Genomic DNA, 19,644 nt, shown 5'->3' with positions numbered 1-19,644 from the left:
ATCTTTACAGGAAATGTTTATAGAATATGTAAATTCTTCACACCTCTTTGATTTCTGAATCTTAAATATTTCATCATTTTTATTACTGGATGTGTTAAAAGCAGAAAAAATAGAAGACCAAAAGACACAAAGGTATCTGAAAGGCTCCTCTATCCATGGGATCCTCCAGGCAAGAATACTGGAGTGGGTTGCCATTCCCTTCTCCAGGGATCTTCCTGACCCAGGGACTGAACTCAGGTCTCCCGCATTGCAGACAGATTCTTAACCATCTGAGCCACTATTTGCATTTTAAGGTACTACATGTCACATTTACCAAAACCATTTAAAAATGTGTATCTTAAAAAAACACATGTCATTAGCCCAGAAAAAATTAAGTACACATGCTGACATCAACTCCTTCCTGTGAAAAGTGGTATTTAAAGAGAAAAAGAGGGAATTCCCTGGTAGTCCAGCCTTTAGAATTCTCCACTCTCCACTGCCAAGGGCCTGGGTTCATTCCCTGGTCAGGGAACTAAGATTCCACAAGCCATACAGCTTGGCGGGAAAAAAAAAAAGTGTGTTTACACTGTCTATGAGAAGACAGTACAGTTGGTTCCCAACTATAGCTGGTAAAGGAAAATTCTTCTAGAATAATGTTAACAAATAAGTGTATTGTAAAGTAATTAACCTCCAATTTAAATAAATTTAAAAAAAAAAACAACTGTAGAAAAAATGTCAGAATTAGATATTCAGCATTCTGAAGTCCTCATAAAATAACTGACAAAGCAAGGATCATCAACAGATATTAAAATAATTAAGACTTAAAAAAAAAAAAGAATATTCTAACAGTACCCTATAGATTACTTGGAAACTGCAAAAAGAATTTTAAATAAGAAACAGCTGGCTATAACCACATTAACCAAGTGATCAAATAAGGTAAAACTCATAGTAGACAGTAAACTGATTTTAATTCACAGGCAGATTTATGGAAATTTTTTATTTTCTCTTTTGCTTATCTATATTTCCTAATTGTATGACAATGAATATGTACTGCTTGGAAAATTAACAAATGTCCCAAAAAACTGCCTACTCAATTTAGAAATATAAATCAAGAATTTCAAATAATTCTTTGTTCCATTTCTATTGATCCGAAATGAGAAAAATCAGATTCAATTAACATACCAAGATGTTCACCACAGAAATTTTTCTAGTGGTAAAAAACTGAAAATAGTATTAATATTTGAAAATAGGGAAATAATAAAATTAGGCTAGATACAGACAGAACAGCATTATAGCCATTAAAAATTGGTTTCAAAAAACTTTAATAACACAGAAAATGCACATAAAATGTTAAAAAAAATTTAAGAGCAACAACCATCCTAGTAAAAACTGATTCCCAAAATCATGAATTTCTACATGTAAGGAAGATGTTCCTAAGGAATGAGATGTTTACATTCTCAAAGTAACTTCCCCAAAATTACCAATTACAAGAGGGAAAATAATAATGATACACCAAAAGAATCTGAATATCATCTTACCTAAGTGAAAGAAACTGACATCAGGAGCCTGCATATGTGGCAGCCATGGAAAGGACACAACATCTACTTCTCTGGTAGCCCACCCAAAAATGAACACCTCTCAAATACTTCAGAAAACCAGTACACGCATTATTTCTCCAAGAGATATAATAATATGTAACATCTTCCTGTATTGTTTCAAAAGCAGAAGCTACTTTACTTACACAATGTTTAATCTGCATCAGAAAATGACACCAAAAAGGAAAGGGTAGTTTCTAAGATACACAAAATTTCAGTTTTCTCCTTGTATTAAACATTACTTCCAGTTTCCTATTAACAGTGTATTAACAAGTATAGGAAATCAATGGCTTTCTGGCCCTTCAGCAATTAGAAAACAGAAATGGAAATAAAAATATCTCGTTCACATCAGTAATAGAATAAAATGTTTACAAACAAATATAACCAAAAAAAAAGAGGATGTATGTTAAAAAAAATCAGAATGGGTTGGAAAATATATAATGACATTGGATACTATGATACAACTGTCACTTTTCTGAAACAAATACATAATTATGATGGGATTCCAGTAAGAAGGGCATTTTTCTGTGCATATGTGTGTTAAAACTAAAAATATGACCAAAAGTACCTAAAAAAACTGTAAGAATTATGTTTGGTTGGGCTGTATGGCAGAGAAGCACATTGACTCATCAGATTATCAAAATAAATAGTACAGAAATAGACAAAGAGATGAGTGAACAGAATAAATAATACAGAAATTGGTTCCATTATGCAAGAGAAGAGAGTTCCATTGCATGAGAGCAGTATATGGCAAAGGTGGTCATTCAATTAAATAGAACAAAACTACTAAACAAACAACTGTAACACAAACTGACTACCCATTTAAAACAAAATAAAATTAGCACTCCAGACCTTACACCAAAAATTCCAGACCAATTCAAGATGTGATAAAACAAAAAAAAAAGTTTTAAGAAAATAAGAGATTTCTAAGAACACAAAAGTACAAAATATGAATACATACTGTTATTTAAAATCTTTAAATTTCCTTAAGAGCAAAAGAATAAAACCAATAATCAAAAGAGGCTCAAAATCACTAGCAATGTGGGAATCATAAAATATTAATATATTAATTTGGCAATTCCACTCCTGAAGAACTATCACATAATAAAACTGCTGGCATATATGGAGATATATGTGTCTATCCAAATACATATATGTATATATACATATATATGCATAAATATATGTACATGCCTTATTGCAAATGGTTTATAATGGCAAAAAAAACACCAAAACTGGAGGCAAAGTGAATGCTCATCAATTAAAATGGTGGAATAAAGCACTGTATGATCACACCACAGAATATTATGCAGCCATTCAAAAGAATAACAGAGCTTAATAATCGATCAATATTTTGATTGACTTGGAGGGACTTCCAAGATGCAGCCCTGATGAGAAAAGCACGGAGGAGAAAAAAGTGTACCTACAATCCTACTTTTGTACACCAGACAATGACGAAAACACTCTCCTTACACAAGTAGAGACAGATGTACACATACATCAACATAGGAAAATATGGAAGGCTACCTGCTAGGTGGTTACATGGGTCTGGAAGAAAGAGGAAACAAGCAAGCTAAATAAATAAATAAATAAGATCACATTAAAAAATAAGTGTGATCACATTGTATGTACCATGAAAATTTAGGTAATTAATACAAAACTCCATGTTTATGATATTCTAAAATGCTTAAGATAGGGATAGTGACTGATGTATTCAAATTCAAAGAAAAAATGCCCATGCAATAAAACATAACATCATGTTCCTTTCTAAGTTTAAAGAAAAACAATGATGTCTTTATGTAGGTCAAGGAAACAATGGGACAGTAGAAGCTTTCTTAACCAACTATTGCAACCACTGGATTATTGCAACTATTGCAACCAATGCTCCTGATTATCCCTGTAAATTATATGGACCAATGCCCACTGTATTCTGAATATTAGTGATTGGGATCCTGTTCTAACAGTAGCTAACACTTACTTAATGCTTACTATGTGTCTATCACTCTACTAAATACTAAATATTATTCCTCTCAACAATGCTATGAAGTGCCCATGTTATGGATTAGGATATGAAAGCACAAACATGATAAATTACTTGCCCAAGTCACAAAGCTAGTAAGTGTTAGAACTGGGATTCAAATGTAGATAGTTTGGTCCCAGCATCCAGACTCTTAGCTTGTCTGCTAACCAGAAAAAAACGTACTCTTTCAGAACACTTCCAAAAATCAAGTGATCTGTGCCCAAACCAGTATAAATCATCTGTACTTGCTACTGCAATGATGTAATTTAATTATACATTACTAAAAACAATTGTTTCTATGAAAACTAAATTGACTACTCTAGAGAAGTTTTCAAAAAACACTTCTGTCAAATGGAAATGATTTCAGAAAAAAGATGTAAAGATACAGCCATCAGCCCTCAGATTACTTAGTTCTTGCTGTTCACTGAAACTCAAAATGAAACGGACTCAGTGCATTATGGATATAGCTCACAGGAAAAAAAAGTGGAGTCCAATGCAATCTACACTTAAGGATCAACAATGATGAAAAACAAATGCCTGCTTTAAGTTAACTCTTATCAGTAACGATTAACCAACTACTGGTCCCAATCACTTTGGATAAGAGGGCTTCTACTGTATTTCCTCTGAAACAAATTCATAAGTTTTTTTATTTAGGTAGTAGAGCAAAGTTTCAAGAAAAATCAAATCCACTTTATTGCTAAGCTACAATTTTTGAACGTCAAACTGGAAGTTATTTTGTGATCCTTACCCATCTTGTGTGGGTGGGTATTCGCATTCTTGTCCTTTGGGAAATACACCATTAGGATACAGGTCACATATTGGAACTGAGGGAGGGTCTGTTTGAACTTTTGCTGTGAGATACAAATAAAGCATTAACTTCTGTAGTTAAAAACAAAATTAGCAGTTATCATTACAGTTTTTCTCAGTTCCTAATTGTTATTACATGTCCTGACTAAGGAACCTCCTTGTTATCACTTTTACAGTCAAAAACAGAAGATATTTCACCACAGTGGCCACCTTCTCTTATTTGGGAATAAAAATATTCAACTCCTCATAATTCCATTATGTATTTAAATAGTATATGCTTTGGCACAAAGAACACTTCTAATGTTTTTGTCTTCACTTACTATACTGGAAATGGAATAGCATATAGAAGCAGCTTTCACAAATAAAAATCAAAGCAGCGACAAGAAAATAAGAAATCCTACAGCAATAAAATAAAAAGCCATTATGTATTAATAAAACAGGTAAAAAAATTATTAGAAGGGTATATTATGTATAAAAGTTAAATATACATTCTCAGTGCTAAAAGACTTTAGGAACCACATACAAATTTCCAAATACTTGGAAAGTTTCAGTACTTGGCATATTTTTTAAGGACACATTATTTCCCAAACTATATTCTAAGACACCACTGTTCCAAAATGCTTTTTAAAAATGTTTAGAGATGTGTCTTCTAAAAGTCTGCATAAGACCTAGTTATATACTTCTTACTCTATAAAGAACAATGCTGTATCCAAGGAATGTCAGAAAGTTACATAATTTATACAATACATTGCTTTCAATGTATACCTGCAGCATTTACCAACTACCAAGTTGAAGTGTGTGGTTATCTTTTGATTATAACCTGTCTTATGTTACAGGTTTTTTATCTGAAATTTTAACACATATTTTATGACAACTGAGCCAAATCATTTAACTACAAACCACTTTTTGGTTCCTTCTTTTAATGGAATACTCAGTATTTCACGAACACTATTTTCCTCTTTTTGTGTAATGTTTAGAATTGTTCTATGGGCAAGTAAACTTGGGAAACACCATTTTAGGTTCCTCCTGAGAGGGAACATTTAGAATTTTGAAATAAAAATGACCTTAGATGTCACCTACTTAAGCTTCACATTCAAGTCCAGGAATCCTCTAACATCCCTGACAGAAGGCACTACATGCCTGACAATGAAGGCAGTCATTATCTCCCCAGCTAAAATCCATTCATTCTGGGAGAACTATAGCTGCTATAAAGTAATATTCCCATTACTTTCATCTGTTAGCTCTACTTTAGTCTTTGCAGTTAAAAAAATTTTACTCTTCTTTTCTACTGCTTCCTTCCTCTCTGTGACAAGAAGCCACTTTAAGGGATATGGTTCTTAACACTTTCACTCATACTCACCAGCCTTCTAAGTGTTTAAGTTGGTACTAGATTTGACTTCTACTAATAGTTCAAATAAGGTATAATTATAAGACTACCCTGTTGATTCTAAAAATCCTGCTGCTACTTAAAGTTCTGGATTCCTAGCATTTTCCTTCACATTGTACAAGCATCCAAAATCCTTAGGATCCTACCTATCACCTTATACTAATTTTATATGTCTATTTAAATTTCAGATTGTTAATTCAGTTTTCTTTTGAAATCTTGTTTTTTTGTCAATCAAAGGATTATCTCATAATCCTGAAATTTATTTCATCTACAAATCTAATAAAGATGCTTTTTATATTGTCCACAAATTACTAAGACAAGATAAAGGACTCAAAAAGATCATCAGAGAAAACTCAAATAATTTGTAATCAAAATAAGTTGAAGCCTAGCCTTTACCACTTATTAGCTGTGACTTGGACAAATGGCTAAATGTGCTAAGCCTCAGTTTCCTCATCTACAAAACGAAGAACTAGATGAAATCTTGGATAACCTTTGATGATTATAATCTACTATGTCCAAGTTATTATCTAAAACTATGACAATTTTAAGTATCTGTATTGCACTTAATTATTAACTATCACTTACGATTCTCTCACTTTATAGATGAGGAAAATGTAAACTGCTCCTGATTACATTATTTGGATTATTTCAGAAGTGATTTATGACACAAATAAGACACATTCAAAGCAAATTAGAAAGCAAAAAAATCAAAACACAGAAAGAACCTAAAATAAGGCCAATACAAAACTAGATTTGGCTCTAAATCCTCTAGCAGTCAATAAAAAACAAAAAGGGGTTGGGGGGGTTTAGATTATTTGCATACTTCATATTTCTGCAACAAAACACTTTAACTACTCACGAAAAGCACAATTATTCTTGATACTAAGATCAGACAAAAAGAGGTCTTTCAAGAGTGTTCATAAAGAAATATAATGAACAGCAAGTTCAACAACCTCCTTAGAGGAGGTACAATAAACGCGGATGGTATCACACTAAAATGCCCTCAGTGGAAGAGTCTACCAAGGGCAAATACAAAGCAGCCTCTTAACACTCCTTCCTGCTTACCTATCTTCATTAGGAAGCAATTTTAGAGTATCTGGGGAAATAGATCTTTCTCAAGCCATTTTCAGGTAACATTATGTCTTAAAAGCACTCTATGAACAATTTTTGAATGGAAGGAATATGACATTATAATTCCTAGAGATTCCTAGAAAGCAAATAACCTATGCTCATTAAATACAGATTATGCTAGAGGCAGAAATGATGTCCTGAGTAGAAGGATCTAACCAGAATAGATGCCTGACTAGAAAGAAAGCAATGCCATCTACACCTGAGATTTATCAGGGAAATATCTAGCAGAGCTAACAGCTTTTCAAAAAACATAATTTGAGTATTTTCAACACAGAGATAAAAATGAAAGTCAAACCCTCAATATTCTCATTCATAAAATTTTATCCTAAAGATTTAGCCAGACAATCAATGGTCCCTGATGCCAAAGGGCATCCAAGATTAGAACTCATTCTGATTCCCAACCCAATGTTTGTTCCCCAATACCACAGTCACCCCTTATTCTCCCTAAGAGTTTCAGGTCCCTTAAGATGTTTGGCTGTATTATTTACAGAAACAAAATACAAGTAGGATCATATTTTAAGTGAATGTGAAATAGCACAATACAAATATTACTAATAAAAATTCACCATATTCACAAATTTTAAATAATGGGATTCCTCATTAACTATGTCAAGAATCTCTTTAATATCAAAACTGGTAGGTGAACTGCAAACTGTTTATTCTATTACCACATGGTGGCATTATTTAACTCATCACTGACAAAATTATCTGAATTATTCAAATTTTAAATTATAAAGTTCTTTAAGAATTCACCCCTAACTTGCAGTAAAATGCAACAAACTTATTATTATCCTTTGACTAAATAATAACTGAAGAAAATAATACTAATAAGTTTCACTAAATTCTAACTCTATTAGGCCATCATTTATTTCCCTAACATATACCAGGATCTTAGGCAACTTCAAACCTACTCTTCAAGCCTGCTGATTAATAACCACTTGTAATTTGGCAAGTAGGATCAACTAAAGACACTAACGTCCTCTCTTCTTCTTCTTCTTTTTCTTCTTCTTTCCAGTTGCTCCATCTCCATCACCATCTCCATCTAAGAGAAGACATGTCAAATTCATTTAAACCTCATAAGCAGAGGGACAAAACAAGCACACAAGTACACAGAGTGCATCTTAAATAGCATACGACAAAGTTGACCCAATACTCTAGAATTCTGTATGTTGTTTAGCTTCAAGTATCAGAATTTGACTTGTGCAATCAAAGGCACTAATAAACTTTACTTTGATTTATTATAAATATAAGAATTGCTGAATAAGACATTTTAATAAACAATGTATTAAATAACATTTTTTTAAAGCTAAGAAAAATAACTAGTGTTACTTAAATACCAGTATAATAATGACTATATAACTTCATCTTAAAGGATACTAGTTACAGTTGATATATGCTTTGCAGTTAAACACTTGTATTTCATGACCTCATGTGATTCTCAAAACAATCTTGAACAAGAAATGTTTAAGGGACATGCCCAAGATAATCCTAATAAGTAAATAGTAGAACTGGACCAAGAATATCACTTGATTCCTAATCCAGTGAGAGGTAATTGGGGTCTCATATTTTAAAATACCTTTTCCCACCTAGTTGTTATCAAAGAAAGAGTTCTCTTTATGTGTCAAATTGTATTAAAAAAAAAAATCTTACTTTTCCTAGGTTCTCAGATTCTCAAAAGAACCTGATGACCAAAACTGAGAACTATTTCCAAAACAGTTGGCAAAAGACTATCCAAAACAGCCACAATCTGCTTGTCAGTTTTTATGACAACTTTCTATGCAACCCAATGCCCATAAACTTAGAAAAAAAAAATAATTATGACCAAGATTAAATAGGGGGTTAAACTATTTTAAATAAAGGTATGAAAAATAGACCTAAGTGTCTGAATTTCTAAAAATGCTGCTCAATACATCTTAACAATTATTTCTGAAGTATGCTATTCTATTCACAAATAACATAACTATGAAAAAGGGATGAATCGGACACTGTTCCTGATAATTAGAAGTTGATAGTTTCATAGTATGACTAGCATATAGTATTTTTTTTTAATGTTTCACCTAGTGGTAGCAACTCATGGTTCTTTAGCATTAATAATTTTAGTAAAATCCACCTTCATCAAAAAATGTCAAATGAGTGCTTACATTTTCTGTTCGAAGTGCTCCCTTTTTACTGCTGGACTGATACAAGCCATAAAAGAAATCTCACCACACTCACTATATATTCTAATTATCACTCAATCACTGATTTATACTGACCTCTACTTGTCTGTGAGCTCCTTAAAGATTAGACACCATTAAGCACAGTGCCAAGCGCGTGATAAATATTCAATCTATTCAATAAACGAGTGTTCTTTTAGTTTATCCTGTTTATATTTATTTTCATCCAATTGAGATATAGGAAACAGCAGCTTAGCAAAGAGGAAGGTAAAATAATCTAAGGCTTTAATGGGCTGAGTGATAGGAAACTACAATTATTTGGCAATTTTTGACCAACAAAATTACGTTTCTTATATTCAATCTTCCAGCAGCAACAGAAACACAGTAGAGAAAACAAATACTACTGATTTACTCATTAGTGGTTTCTCAAGTCAAAGCTTTAACAAAAACAACACTAAAAATTTTGGAAAACACAACTTTCAACATCCTCATGTATCATATAATCTAATTCGCATATCGTGCTTTACAGTTTTAACAGCAGCCTTCTTCATTCATCCAGTAAATGTTTGCTGAGTTCTTCAGCGGCAGGCAATAGGAACAGAACAGTAAACAAGACAGTCTCTGTTCTGGACAAATATTCAATGTAGCACACTGCAATTTACCTTAGACTGAGCCTGAAACAAATGCTCCATGATGTATAACCAGTTTCAAACACATTCAAAATCCTGCCAGCGCTGTGACCTTGGGCAAGTTAATTAGCCTCCACCACCATGGTATCTTCATCTTTAAAATGGGTAAGATGACACTCCTCAGATACTTGATCATCCTAAGGTTAATCATTTTATCAACGTCCAAGGTTGCTATTCAGCACAGAAAAATGGCCACTTGTGCTAAAATGATGGTAGAGCCAGGATCTAAATTTTAATACCATAGGCTCATACTTTCACCTATCATATCATGCTACAATTTATATTTTTACATGTCTATCTTTCAGAGCATCTCAGGATACTCTAAGTAGACAGAGACCGTTCTTTTCTGCATTAGCACTATGCTCAAATCAATTAATACTTGATATGACAACTGGACATCTGTATGCTAAAAAAAAAAAATCTCAATCCTTACCTTGCACTATATATAAAAATTAATTCTAAATGGACATAGACCAAAGCATATAAAACATTTATTATATATATAAAGCAGTTCTTCCTTTTAACATTTATGACACATACAGAACTTACTGAGAAGAATACAAGAGAAAAATCTTCATGACTTTAAAGACATCAATTATTTAACTTTTGGACAGGACACAAAAAATATGACCCAGAAAGTAAAAAAGTTGATAAGCTGGACTTCATCAAAATTAAAATCTTTTCGGCTACAAACAATACAAGCATGGGGGAAAAGAGCTGTAAAATATGTAACTGATGAAGAACTTGGATAAAGAACTACTTACACCTCAGTAAGACAACAAATAACCCAACTGAAAAACAGACAAATGGTATTGAACATATACTTCAAAGATAAATGAAAGACAAATAAAAATATGAACAGATGACATGCCACTATACACCTACTGAGCTAAAATTAAAATAAACAGTGCCAGTGCTTATGAGGATACAAAGGGACCGGAACTTTCAAACACTCCTGACAGGAATGCAAAACAGCTTGATAAGTTTCTTAGGAGGTTAAACATACACTTAGCACATTACCAGCAACTGTACTCTTAGGTATTTACTCAGAAGAAATGAAAACATAAGCCTACACGTATGTAAATGATCACAGTAACTTTATCCGTAAGAGACAAAATCTGGAAATAATCCAAATAGTCATTAACTAGTAAATGGACAAACAAATTTGGAATATTCCTGAGCAATAAAAAAATGATGAATTACTGATACATAGGCAACTGGACAACTCTCAAAAATATTATTCTAAGTGAAACAAGTCAAACACCAAAATAGCTACATACTATAAAAATTCCATTCATACAGTATTGTAGAAAAAACTATAGGAACAGAAAATATATCAAAAGTCACCAACAGAAAATACATCAAAAGTTACCGGGAGTCAGCAAACAGAGCAAGAGAACCGAGTACAAAAGGGCAAAGGGAGCATCCTTTGTGGGATGAAAAGGTTAACTGGACAGGCCTATATGTTGGGTATGGTGCTCAGCTGTGTCAGACTCTTTGAGACCCGACAGACTGTAGGCTGCCAGGCTCCTCTCTCCATGGAGTTTCCCAGGCAAGAATACTGGAGTGGATCTTCCTGACCCAGGGGTCAAACCCTAGTCTCCTGCATTGCAGGCAGATTCTTTATGGCCTGAGCCACCAGGGTCAGCACATCACCAAACACCCACAGGATTAACTTTCCACATCAATACCCCCGTTTACAAATAAACAAATCTAAAATTAAACTCAGCGTAACCTTTTGGCCTGCAGCACCCCCTTCTAATCTCTTAACCAACTTTCCCTCTTTACCTCACCATTTCAATCAATGGTACCAACATCCTGTCACCCAAATTCGAAACCTAGACCCCCAGAGTCTGCTAGTTTCTCCTCTCTCCTCTCCAGATTTTGTTGCTGTTTAGTCATTAGGTTGTGTTGACTCTTTCATGACCCCATGGAAAGCCCTCTATCCAGACTGAAAGCCTCTAAATCCTTTGAATTTTGCTTCCAGGATCGCTGTTCCATTGGACCCTTCCTTTCCATTCTCATTACCACATGCTTGAGGCTATTGTCAACTGGCCTCCAAAATGATCTCCATGCCTCTATTTCCTCATTTCTAACAATCCTGCATGTACATGAAGTCTATATTATCTTTTCATAACATTTTTCTTTTACGAATGCTCAAACTCATAGAAAGAGAGATCAGATTTGAGGTTACCAGAGACGGGGTGGGCAGATGAAGGTGGTCAAAAGGTACAACTTCCAGTTAGAAGATAAATTACTACGAGGGCTTCCCTGGTGGCTCAGATGGTAAAGAACTTGCCTGCAATGCGGGAGACCCAGGTTTGATCCCTGGAGAAGGGAATGGCAACCAACTCCAGTATTCCTGCCTGGAGAATTCCATGGAGAGCCTGGCAGCCTACAGTCTGTGGGGTTGCAAAGAGTCAGACACAACTGAGCGAATCTCTGTCTTCGAGAGATGTAAGGTACATGATTAACATAATTAATATTGCTTTATGTTATATATGAAAATTCTTAAAATAGTATATCTTAAGAGTTCTCACAAGAAAAAAATTTTTTTCTTTTATTTTGTATCTATATGAGATGACGGATATTCACTAAGCTTACGTGGTAATCATTTTATGATGTACATAAGTCAAATCATTGTGCTGTATACCTTAATCATACACAGAACTATATGCCAATTGTAAACTGAGAGGAAAAAAGAATGAACAAATGAAAAATGGGAAAAAGGAACTGCTCAAAGACTCCCTCAATGAATCACCTCATAATGAGGCCAGTATGCACTGTTTACTACACTTTGAATACTTTCTCAGCATTGTCCTGCCCCAAAATGGTCCCATTTGCTTGGCTTTTATTTAAGTTCCATTCCTTCAAATGAGCTTTCCTTCAGCATTCAGCTCACAATTCCACCTCCAAATTTCAATAACTTTTACGGCAGGTACCAGTATACCTTACCACCTCTATGTTGTCCTCCACAATGATCAATTTTCCTTAAGAACAGATACTGAACTACTAGCTTTCCATCCACTCAAAGACTTCTCACAACAATTAAACAGTATTGGCTGATCCTCATTATCAAAATGAATTAGGAATACGGTGAACCAAACTGGAGAAAACTACTAATATTCCTAAAATCTTCAATACACTGAAGATTTCCATTCTGAAAAGCAAAGTTTCCTTCTTCAATGTCTAGAGATTCACATAACTCTGCAGAAGTGCAATGAAACAAGGCATTATCTTCAAATCAGCGGATACTCTACACATAGTGAGTCAACAGCAACCTGGAATTTATAATTACTGTTCTTGTTAAGAATTCAAAATATGCTCATAATCTGAAGTATAAACCAAGGCAGAATGGACAAGAGGTCTGCTTAAAGAAAACAAAAATCTAACTATTTTCCTTTTCACTGAGTCTGAAACCAAGCAGGACCCTGTGGGATAGATCCTGCCTCTTGGTGGTAAAAGAGCTTTAAACTCTTGGGTTTTCCCTGAGTTCCAAAGAACAAATTTAATTAGAGACATGAGAAAAACCCAGAAACAAAGGAAAACAGTCCAACAACACAAAATCATAATAGTTTAGCCATACAGAGTAAAGGACCTGTAGTTTCTCCTCAAGAGCTATAGATAATACTGAGCCACATTCTTGAGCTGGTTTGCAGATAAGTTAGCTATATGCTGACCACCAGACTATAGGCTGACTCCAGATAAGCTGAAGCCAGAAAACTGATAACTGAGACTCCCAAAAAGTCACCCTGATAGTGCACAACCAACCAATCAGAAGATGTCCACAAGCTGATCAGACACATGGCAACCCTCACTTCTAATGCTGCCTTTTAAAATCCTTCCCTAAAAGCCTTGTTTAAGAAGTTCCAAAGAATAGCAAGGAAAAAAGAAAACCTTCTTAAGAGAACAATGAAAAGGAAAACAATAGAATGGGAAAGACTAGCGATCTCTTCAGGAAAATTAGATACCAAAGGAACATTTCATGCAGAGACAGACACAATAAAGGACAGAAATGGTACTGACCTAACAGAAGCAGAAGATATTAAGAAGAGGTGGCAAGAATACACAGAAGAACTGTACAAAAAAGATCTTAATGACCCAGATAACCACCATGGTGTCACCACTCACCTAGAGCCATACATCCTGGAATGTAAAGTCAAGTGAGTGTTAGGAAGCATCACTACGAACAAAGCTAGTGGAGGTGATGGAATTCCAGCCGAGCTATTTCAAATCCTAAATGATGCTGTGAAAGCGCTGCATTCAATATGCGAGCAAATCTGGAAAACGCAGCAGTGGCACAGGACTGGAAAAGGGGTTTTCATTTCAATCCCAAAGAAGGGCAACGCCAAAAAATGTTCAAACTACAATACAATTACACTCATTTCACATGCTAGTGAAGTAATATTCAAAATCCTTCAAGCTAGGCTTCAGGAGTATGTGAACCGAGAACTTCTAGATGTACAAGCTGGATTAGAAAATGCAGAGGAACCAGAGATCAAATTGCCAACATCCGCTGGATCATAGAAAAAGCAAGGGAATTCCAGAAAAACACTTACTTCTGCTTCACTGACTACACTAAAGCCTTTGACTGTGTAGATCACAACAAACTGTGGAAAATTCTTTAAGAGATGGGAATACCTGATCACCTTACCTGCCTGAGAAACCTGTATGCAGGTCAAGAAGCAACAGTTAGAACTGGACATAGAACAACAAACTGGTTTCAAACTGGGAAAGGAGAATGTCAAGGCTGTATACTGTGACCCTGCTTATTTAACTTATATGCAGAGTACATCATGTGAAATGCCAGGCTGGATGAAGCACAGACTGGAAATCAAGACTGCTGGGAGAAATATCAATAACCTCAGCTACACAGATGACACCACCCTAATGGCAGAAATCGGAACTAAAAAGCTTCTTGATGAAGGTGAAAGAAGAGAGTGAAAAAGCTGGCTTAAAACTTAGCATTCAAAAAACCAACATCATGGCATCCAGTCCCATCACTTCATGGCAAATAGATGGGGAAAAAAATGGCAACAGTGACAGACTTTATTTACTTGGGCTCCAAAATCACTGCAGATGGTGACTGCAGCCATGAAATTAAAAGATGCTTGCTCTTTAGAAAAGCAAAAACACCATTTTGACGACAAAGGTCCGTACAGTCAAAGTTATGATTTTTCCAGTAGTCATGCACAGCCATAAAGAAGGCTGTATGCCAAAGAATTGATGCTTTTGAATTGTGGTTCTGGAGAAGACTCTTAAGGGTCCCATGAACAGAAAGGAAACCAAACCAGTCAATCCTAAAGGAAATCATTCCTGATTATTACACTGGAAGGACTGATGCTGACACTGAAGCATCAATACTTTGGCCACCTGATAGGAAGAGCTGACTCATTGGAAAAGACTGATGCTAGGAAAGACTGAGGCAGGAGGGAAAGGGGGCGACAGAGGATGAGATGGTTGGATGGCATCACTGACTCAATGAACATGAGTTTGAGCAAATGGCAGGACACAGTGAAGGAAAGGGAAGCCTGGAGTGCAGCAAGCCATGTGGTCGCAAGGAGTCAGACATGACTGAATGACTGAACAACAAAAAGCCTTCAGGGCTTTTGAGCATGAGATGCCCATTCTCCCTGCTTGGCATCTTTCAATTAAGCACTGTACTTTCCTTTGCTACAACCCAGTGTCCATGTTCGGTATCAATTCTTGGCCTTTTTTTTTTTCACTAAATTTGACCATAATCTCCTTGAAGGCTTACAGAACTTATCTTCCTAAAGGAAGCATAAGTGCTTTGCATTATCCTAACATGAAAGAGTACAGCAGGTATTTGTTGCTAAAGACTGGAAGGCATAAGCTCTAGCTGGCAGTTCTTGAGGAACAATAGCTCACAGCAGTATATAATTAAGAACAGGAAGCCCCATCTCCTCTTCTGCCTAAAGAGGCTATAGAATAATAGTTCTCCCAACTAATCACTCCCTCCACTGTCTTATTGATAGCATCAATTCCTACAATTCCAAGAAATGTTGTCTTTATAGAAACCTTTGGCAAAAGCTCCAAAATACAAGGATTTGGGGCCAGTGGATTCATAATAGGTTTTACAAGCACTCCAATGTGCTCCTTTGAAAATAAATAAAAGTACCTTTGATAGAGTACAAGGAACAGACTTGGAATCAGGAAGATCCCCTGGAGGAGGGCATGGCAACTCACTCCAGTATTCTTGCCTGGAGAATCCTATGGACAGAGGAGACTGGCAAATTACAGTCCATATGGTCACAAAGAGTCAGACATGACTGAAGTGACTTAACATGCACAGGTGCTAGATTTGAAACTGACTTTATTTATACATACTAGCTGTGTCAGACTGGGCAAATCACATAACTATCATTTCCTGTTTGCTAGGTTTTTGTGAGGGTAAAATAAAAATGGACAGAAGTAACCTAAGATAGTGCCTAGTACATATTAGTTGCTCAATAAAAGTTCAAGATCAACATTCATTCAATTTGATCTTATTAATACTCATCTACTACTCGGCTTTCTACCAAGTATGTTTTAAAAAGCTGAGATCTGTGTTACTTAAGCATTCAACATATCCAACTTTTCAAAGAGCTTCTAATAAATACCTTTTTGTTTTTACCTGTGACATTGAGGCTTTAACATCAATTAATAAAATATCCAATATTTACTTAATATCAATTAAGTAAAATATCCACTATAATCCAAGAATATCGGATTATATCAACAAATAAGCAGCTTTGGTCAAAGAATGTCATATTTTCTTGCCCTCCTAACCATAAAATTAAAATTAACCATTTACCTTCATCGTCATCATCTCTTTCTTTCTCTTCCAATGCTTGTCTTTCCAATTGTCTTGCCACCTCATCAACTGAGGCTCCTGCTTCTTTATCAGGTTCCTGTTGCCCTGTTGATCAAATATAACAACTAAATCAAATCTGACAAAGGTATCTTCCCACTAGAATATGTTCTAAGGATCCTAAAAAACGGGTAACTCTTCCTGACAAGGTTCAGGAAATGAAAACAGAAACATTGTAACGAGAATAGAATTTATTTAATAACAGAAAAGTCTTACATATCTAAGCGGTACAGCCCATTTAACAAGATACTCATTTAGGCATTCTCGGCTAGGAGCTAAATGGTGAGTTGGTCCCTACCCTTAAGTAGCTTAACTTTCTAAAGTATTTAACAATTAATCTACAGCAAATACTTTATTAACCAAACAGGAATTTAAGATGGGAAATAAAAGCTTAAGGCCTTAGTAAGAAGATGTCTGTGGGAAATCCTGGAAGCTTCAGGGGTTCAGATAAAAAGAACCTGTCAAGCTGAGCAAGGTAAAATCAAAATATATAGGAAAAGTTATTCCGTTACTAAAAAACAAAATTCCCCAACAGCTAAACACAAGACCAGGCCCTGCTCTAGAAGGGATTACAATCTAGCTATAGGAGTAATAGGTAAAAAGAGGTAGTATTACCAGGTAGTACATAATGAGGTGACATGCTAGCTACCGTAGAGAATTCATACTGAGATACACAACTGTTAAAAAAATATTAGGGTCGGTCTGCTAAACACCTTAAAAGACAAACTGAAGAGTTTGGATTTCATCTGAAAGCCAGAACAGCCACCAGACCATGTCCTGAAATTAAATTTTGCTTTGAAAGTGTCCCAGCACCTACAACTCTCCCTCTTCAACTCCCAATTAATCAAAATTTCAGAAAGATACAGGTTAACCCTCTTCAACCTCTCTCAACTCCACCTCATCACTTCTGGCCTCTCCATTTTTCTCTCATTCTTTCTGCAGATGATTTTAACAGTACAAATAATTTTTCCTAAAACGAAGGCCTCGATGCATCAACAACAATGACTTCTCATATTCAAATATTTAAGTTTCTAACTTATAATCTAACTGTAAACTTTCAGCTGTTTTCTTTGCCTTACCAGTGGATTTGGAGTAGCTTCATTCGGACTCAAGAATATTCTACCCAGACTGCCTACAAGTGGCATCATAATTCAGGCCTAAAAGCCCCAAAGCTAGGCGGTGAGGATTCGCACCGCAGCCACACATCCCGCTCTTACTACTCTGACAAGAGCACATTCTCAGACACACACACCCCAAAAGTGCAGCGCGCCACAAAATCACACACACCCATACACCTACCCACGCAAACAGTGACAAGAGCGCGTGGGCATTCTCTCACACACACACCCCAAATTCACACACACACTCAACCCCAAAGTGCAGCGCGCCACAAAAAAATCCCTCCGTAAACTAGGATGATAGGAGCTGGTGCAGTCCAAGTACTAAGACTTGCCCACTTCACCCCCACTCTCGACGAAAAAATGTCCCACGTCTTTCCAGCACAGAGGCGGCAGTGCGGTCAGAACCAGATTTTCAACAAGGAGGCCAACCCGCAAGGTAGAAGGGCTGGGCCCCGTGCACAGCTTCAAGTCCGTCGCATCGTCTGCGTGGGAGCGAAGTTCCGGCAATTTAGAGGCTCTGCCCCAGCAACCGCACAGAAACCGAGGCACCCTCTTCTCCGCCATCCCACACCCAAAAGACGCCTGGAAGAAGTCACCTCTTCCCGGGACTGGGAATCTGTAGCTCTCCCGGGACACACGTTCAGTCCGGGGAATCAGTCCAGGGTGCTCAGTCCCCGGGCCCTGTCACCAACGCCGAGCCCGAGTCCAGCGGTTCGGCCATCCCGGCAGGGACTAGGAAAACATAAAACTCCCCTTACCTGTGGCAGCCCCTTTACTCTTCTTCTTCTTCCGTCTTTTTTTCTTGGCCGCCTCCTCAGCCGTAGAAGCAGCTCCCTCCTCCCTGTCGTCTGGATCCAGGTCGCCATTCAGGTGGCTCCCGCAAGACGGTGCCTCCTCCACACCCGCCATGTTGCCCAAGAGAGCGCGAGGCACTGAAACAGAAGAGCGACGGCCCGCTCCTTCTTCACCCACCTACACCAGCGACGCCGGAAGTTGCTCTCGATGGTAGAGGCGCGGGGAATGTTGGGACTACGGAGGACTCGACTGTAAGGGCGGCGCGCGGGGAGGGGCCGGGCTTACGGCAAGCCTGCGGGAGCGCGGCCGAGGAGAACGTGAAACACCTGGCGAAACCAGACTTTTCCCTCTTCCCTCGCTTCGGGCAAACTTGCCTGCTTAGGGTCAGGTTGAAAGCCGGCGCCTGACTTGTGGACAGGTGTTCCCCCCCGCCGGAGAGAGGCCCCTCGACTGAAACAGAAAACTTTTAGATTTGTGGTTTTATACTGCGCACCAGAAGCGAGAAGTTCGAAAAAAATGCCTTACCTTGTATACACCTCTTTTTTATAACTCGAAAGGATTGAGTTTTTATTACTATTACAGCTCACGGCGAGGCTGTCCAAGCTGTTAAGAAGATGTACCTACAAAAAGGCCCTGACTGAAGCAGTCAGAGATAAAGAAAGAAAGTTAAGGCGCTCAGTCGTGTCCAACTCTTTGTGACCCCATAGACTGTAGCCTACCCGGCTCCTTCGGCCATGGGATTTTCCAGGCAAGAGTACTGGAGTAGGTTGTCATTTCCTTCTCCAGAGAATCTTCCCGACCCAGGGATCGGACCCAGGTGTCCGGCATTGTAAGCAAGACGCTTTACCCTCTGAGCCACCAGGGAAGTCAAAGATAAGAAGACGTTTATTCATAGAGAAGCTAAAGGAAGATAGCGTCTCAAGGAGGGAGTGACCAACTGCGTTGAGTGCTGCTAAGAAGAAAGAGCGTGAAAAATGTCAGTTGTATATAGTAGCCGTGGTAGCCACTGGTAACCTTCAGTTCAGTTCAGTCACTCAGTCGTGTCCGACTCTTTGCGACTGCATGAGTCGCAGCACGCCAGGCCTCCCTGTCC

The 19,644-nt window shown here is 37.0% G+C and overlaps 1 protein-coding gene across 1 annotated transcript in view; it reads right to left on the bottom strand.

The window, feature by feature from the left end:
* The window catches only part of METAP2 (methionyl aminopeptidase 2), a 29,974-nt gene extending 10,554 nt beyond the window's left edge, over window positions 1-19,420 (bottom strand). Inside the window, exons 1-4 of the mRNA XM_069584226.1 lie at window positions 18,515-19,420; window positions 16,579-16,683; window positions 7,896-7,961; window positions 4,343-4,445 (exon numbers count right to left, since the gene is read on the bottom strand). Of these exons, the coding sequence (XP_069440327.1) occupies window positions 4,343-4,445; window positions 7,896-7,961; window positions 16,579-16,683; window positions 18,515-18,665 (425 nt within the window). The 5' untranslated portion in view covers window positions 18,666-19,420. The remainder of the gene's footprint in view (window positions 1-4,342; window positions 4,446-7,895; window positions 7,962-16,578; window positions 16,684-18,514) is intronic.
* Between the last annotated feature and the right edge of the window lie 224 nt (window positions 19,421-19,644).

This window comes from Ovis canadensis, chromosome 3 (assembly GCF_042477335.2).
Source record: "Ovis canadensis isolate MfBH-ARS-UI-01 breed Bighorn chromosome 3, ARS-UI_OviCan_v2, whole genome shotgun sequence".
NCBI classification, from domain to species: domain Eukaryota; kingdom Metazoa; phylum Chordata; class Mammalia; order Artiodactyla; family Bovidae; genus Ovis; species Ovis canadensis.
The sequence above is the reverse complement of the archived record's forward strand: the minus strand, read 5'-3'. Positions and strand labels throughout refer to the sequence as shown.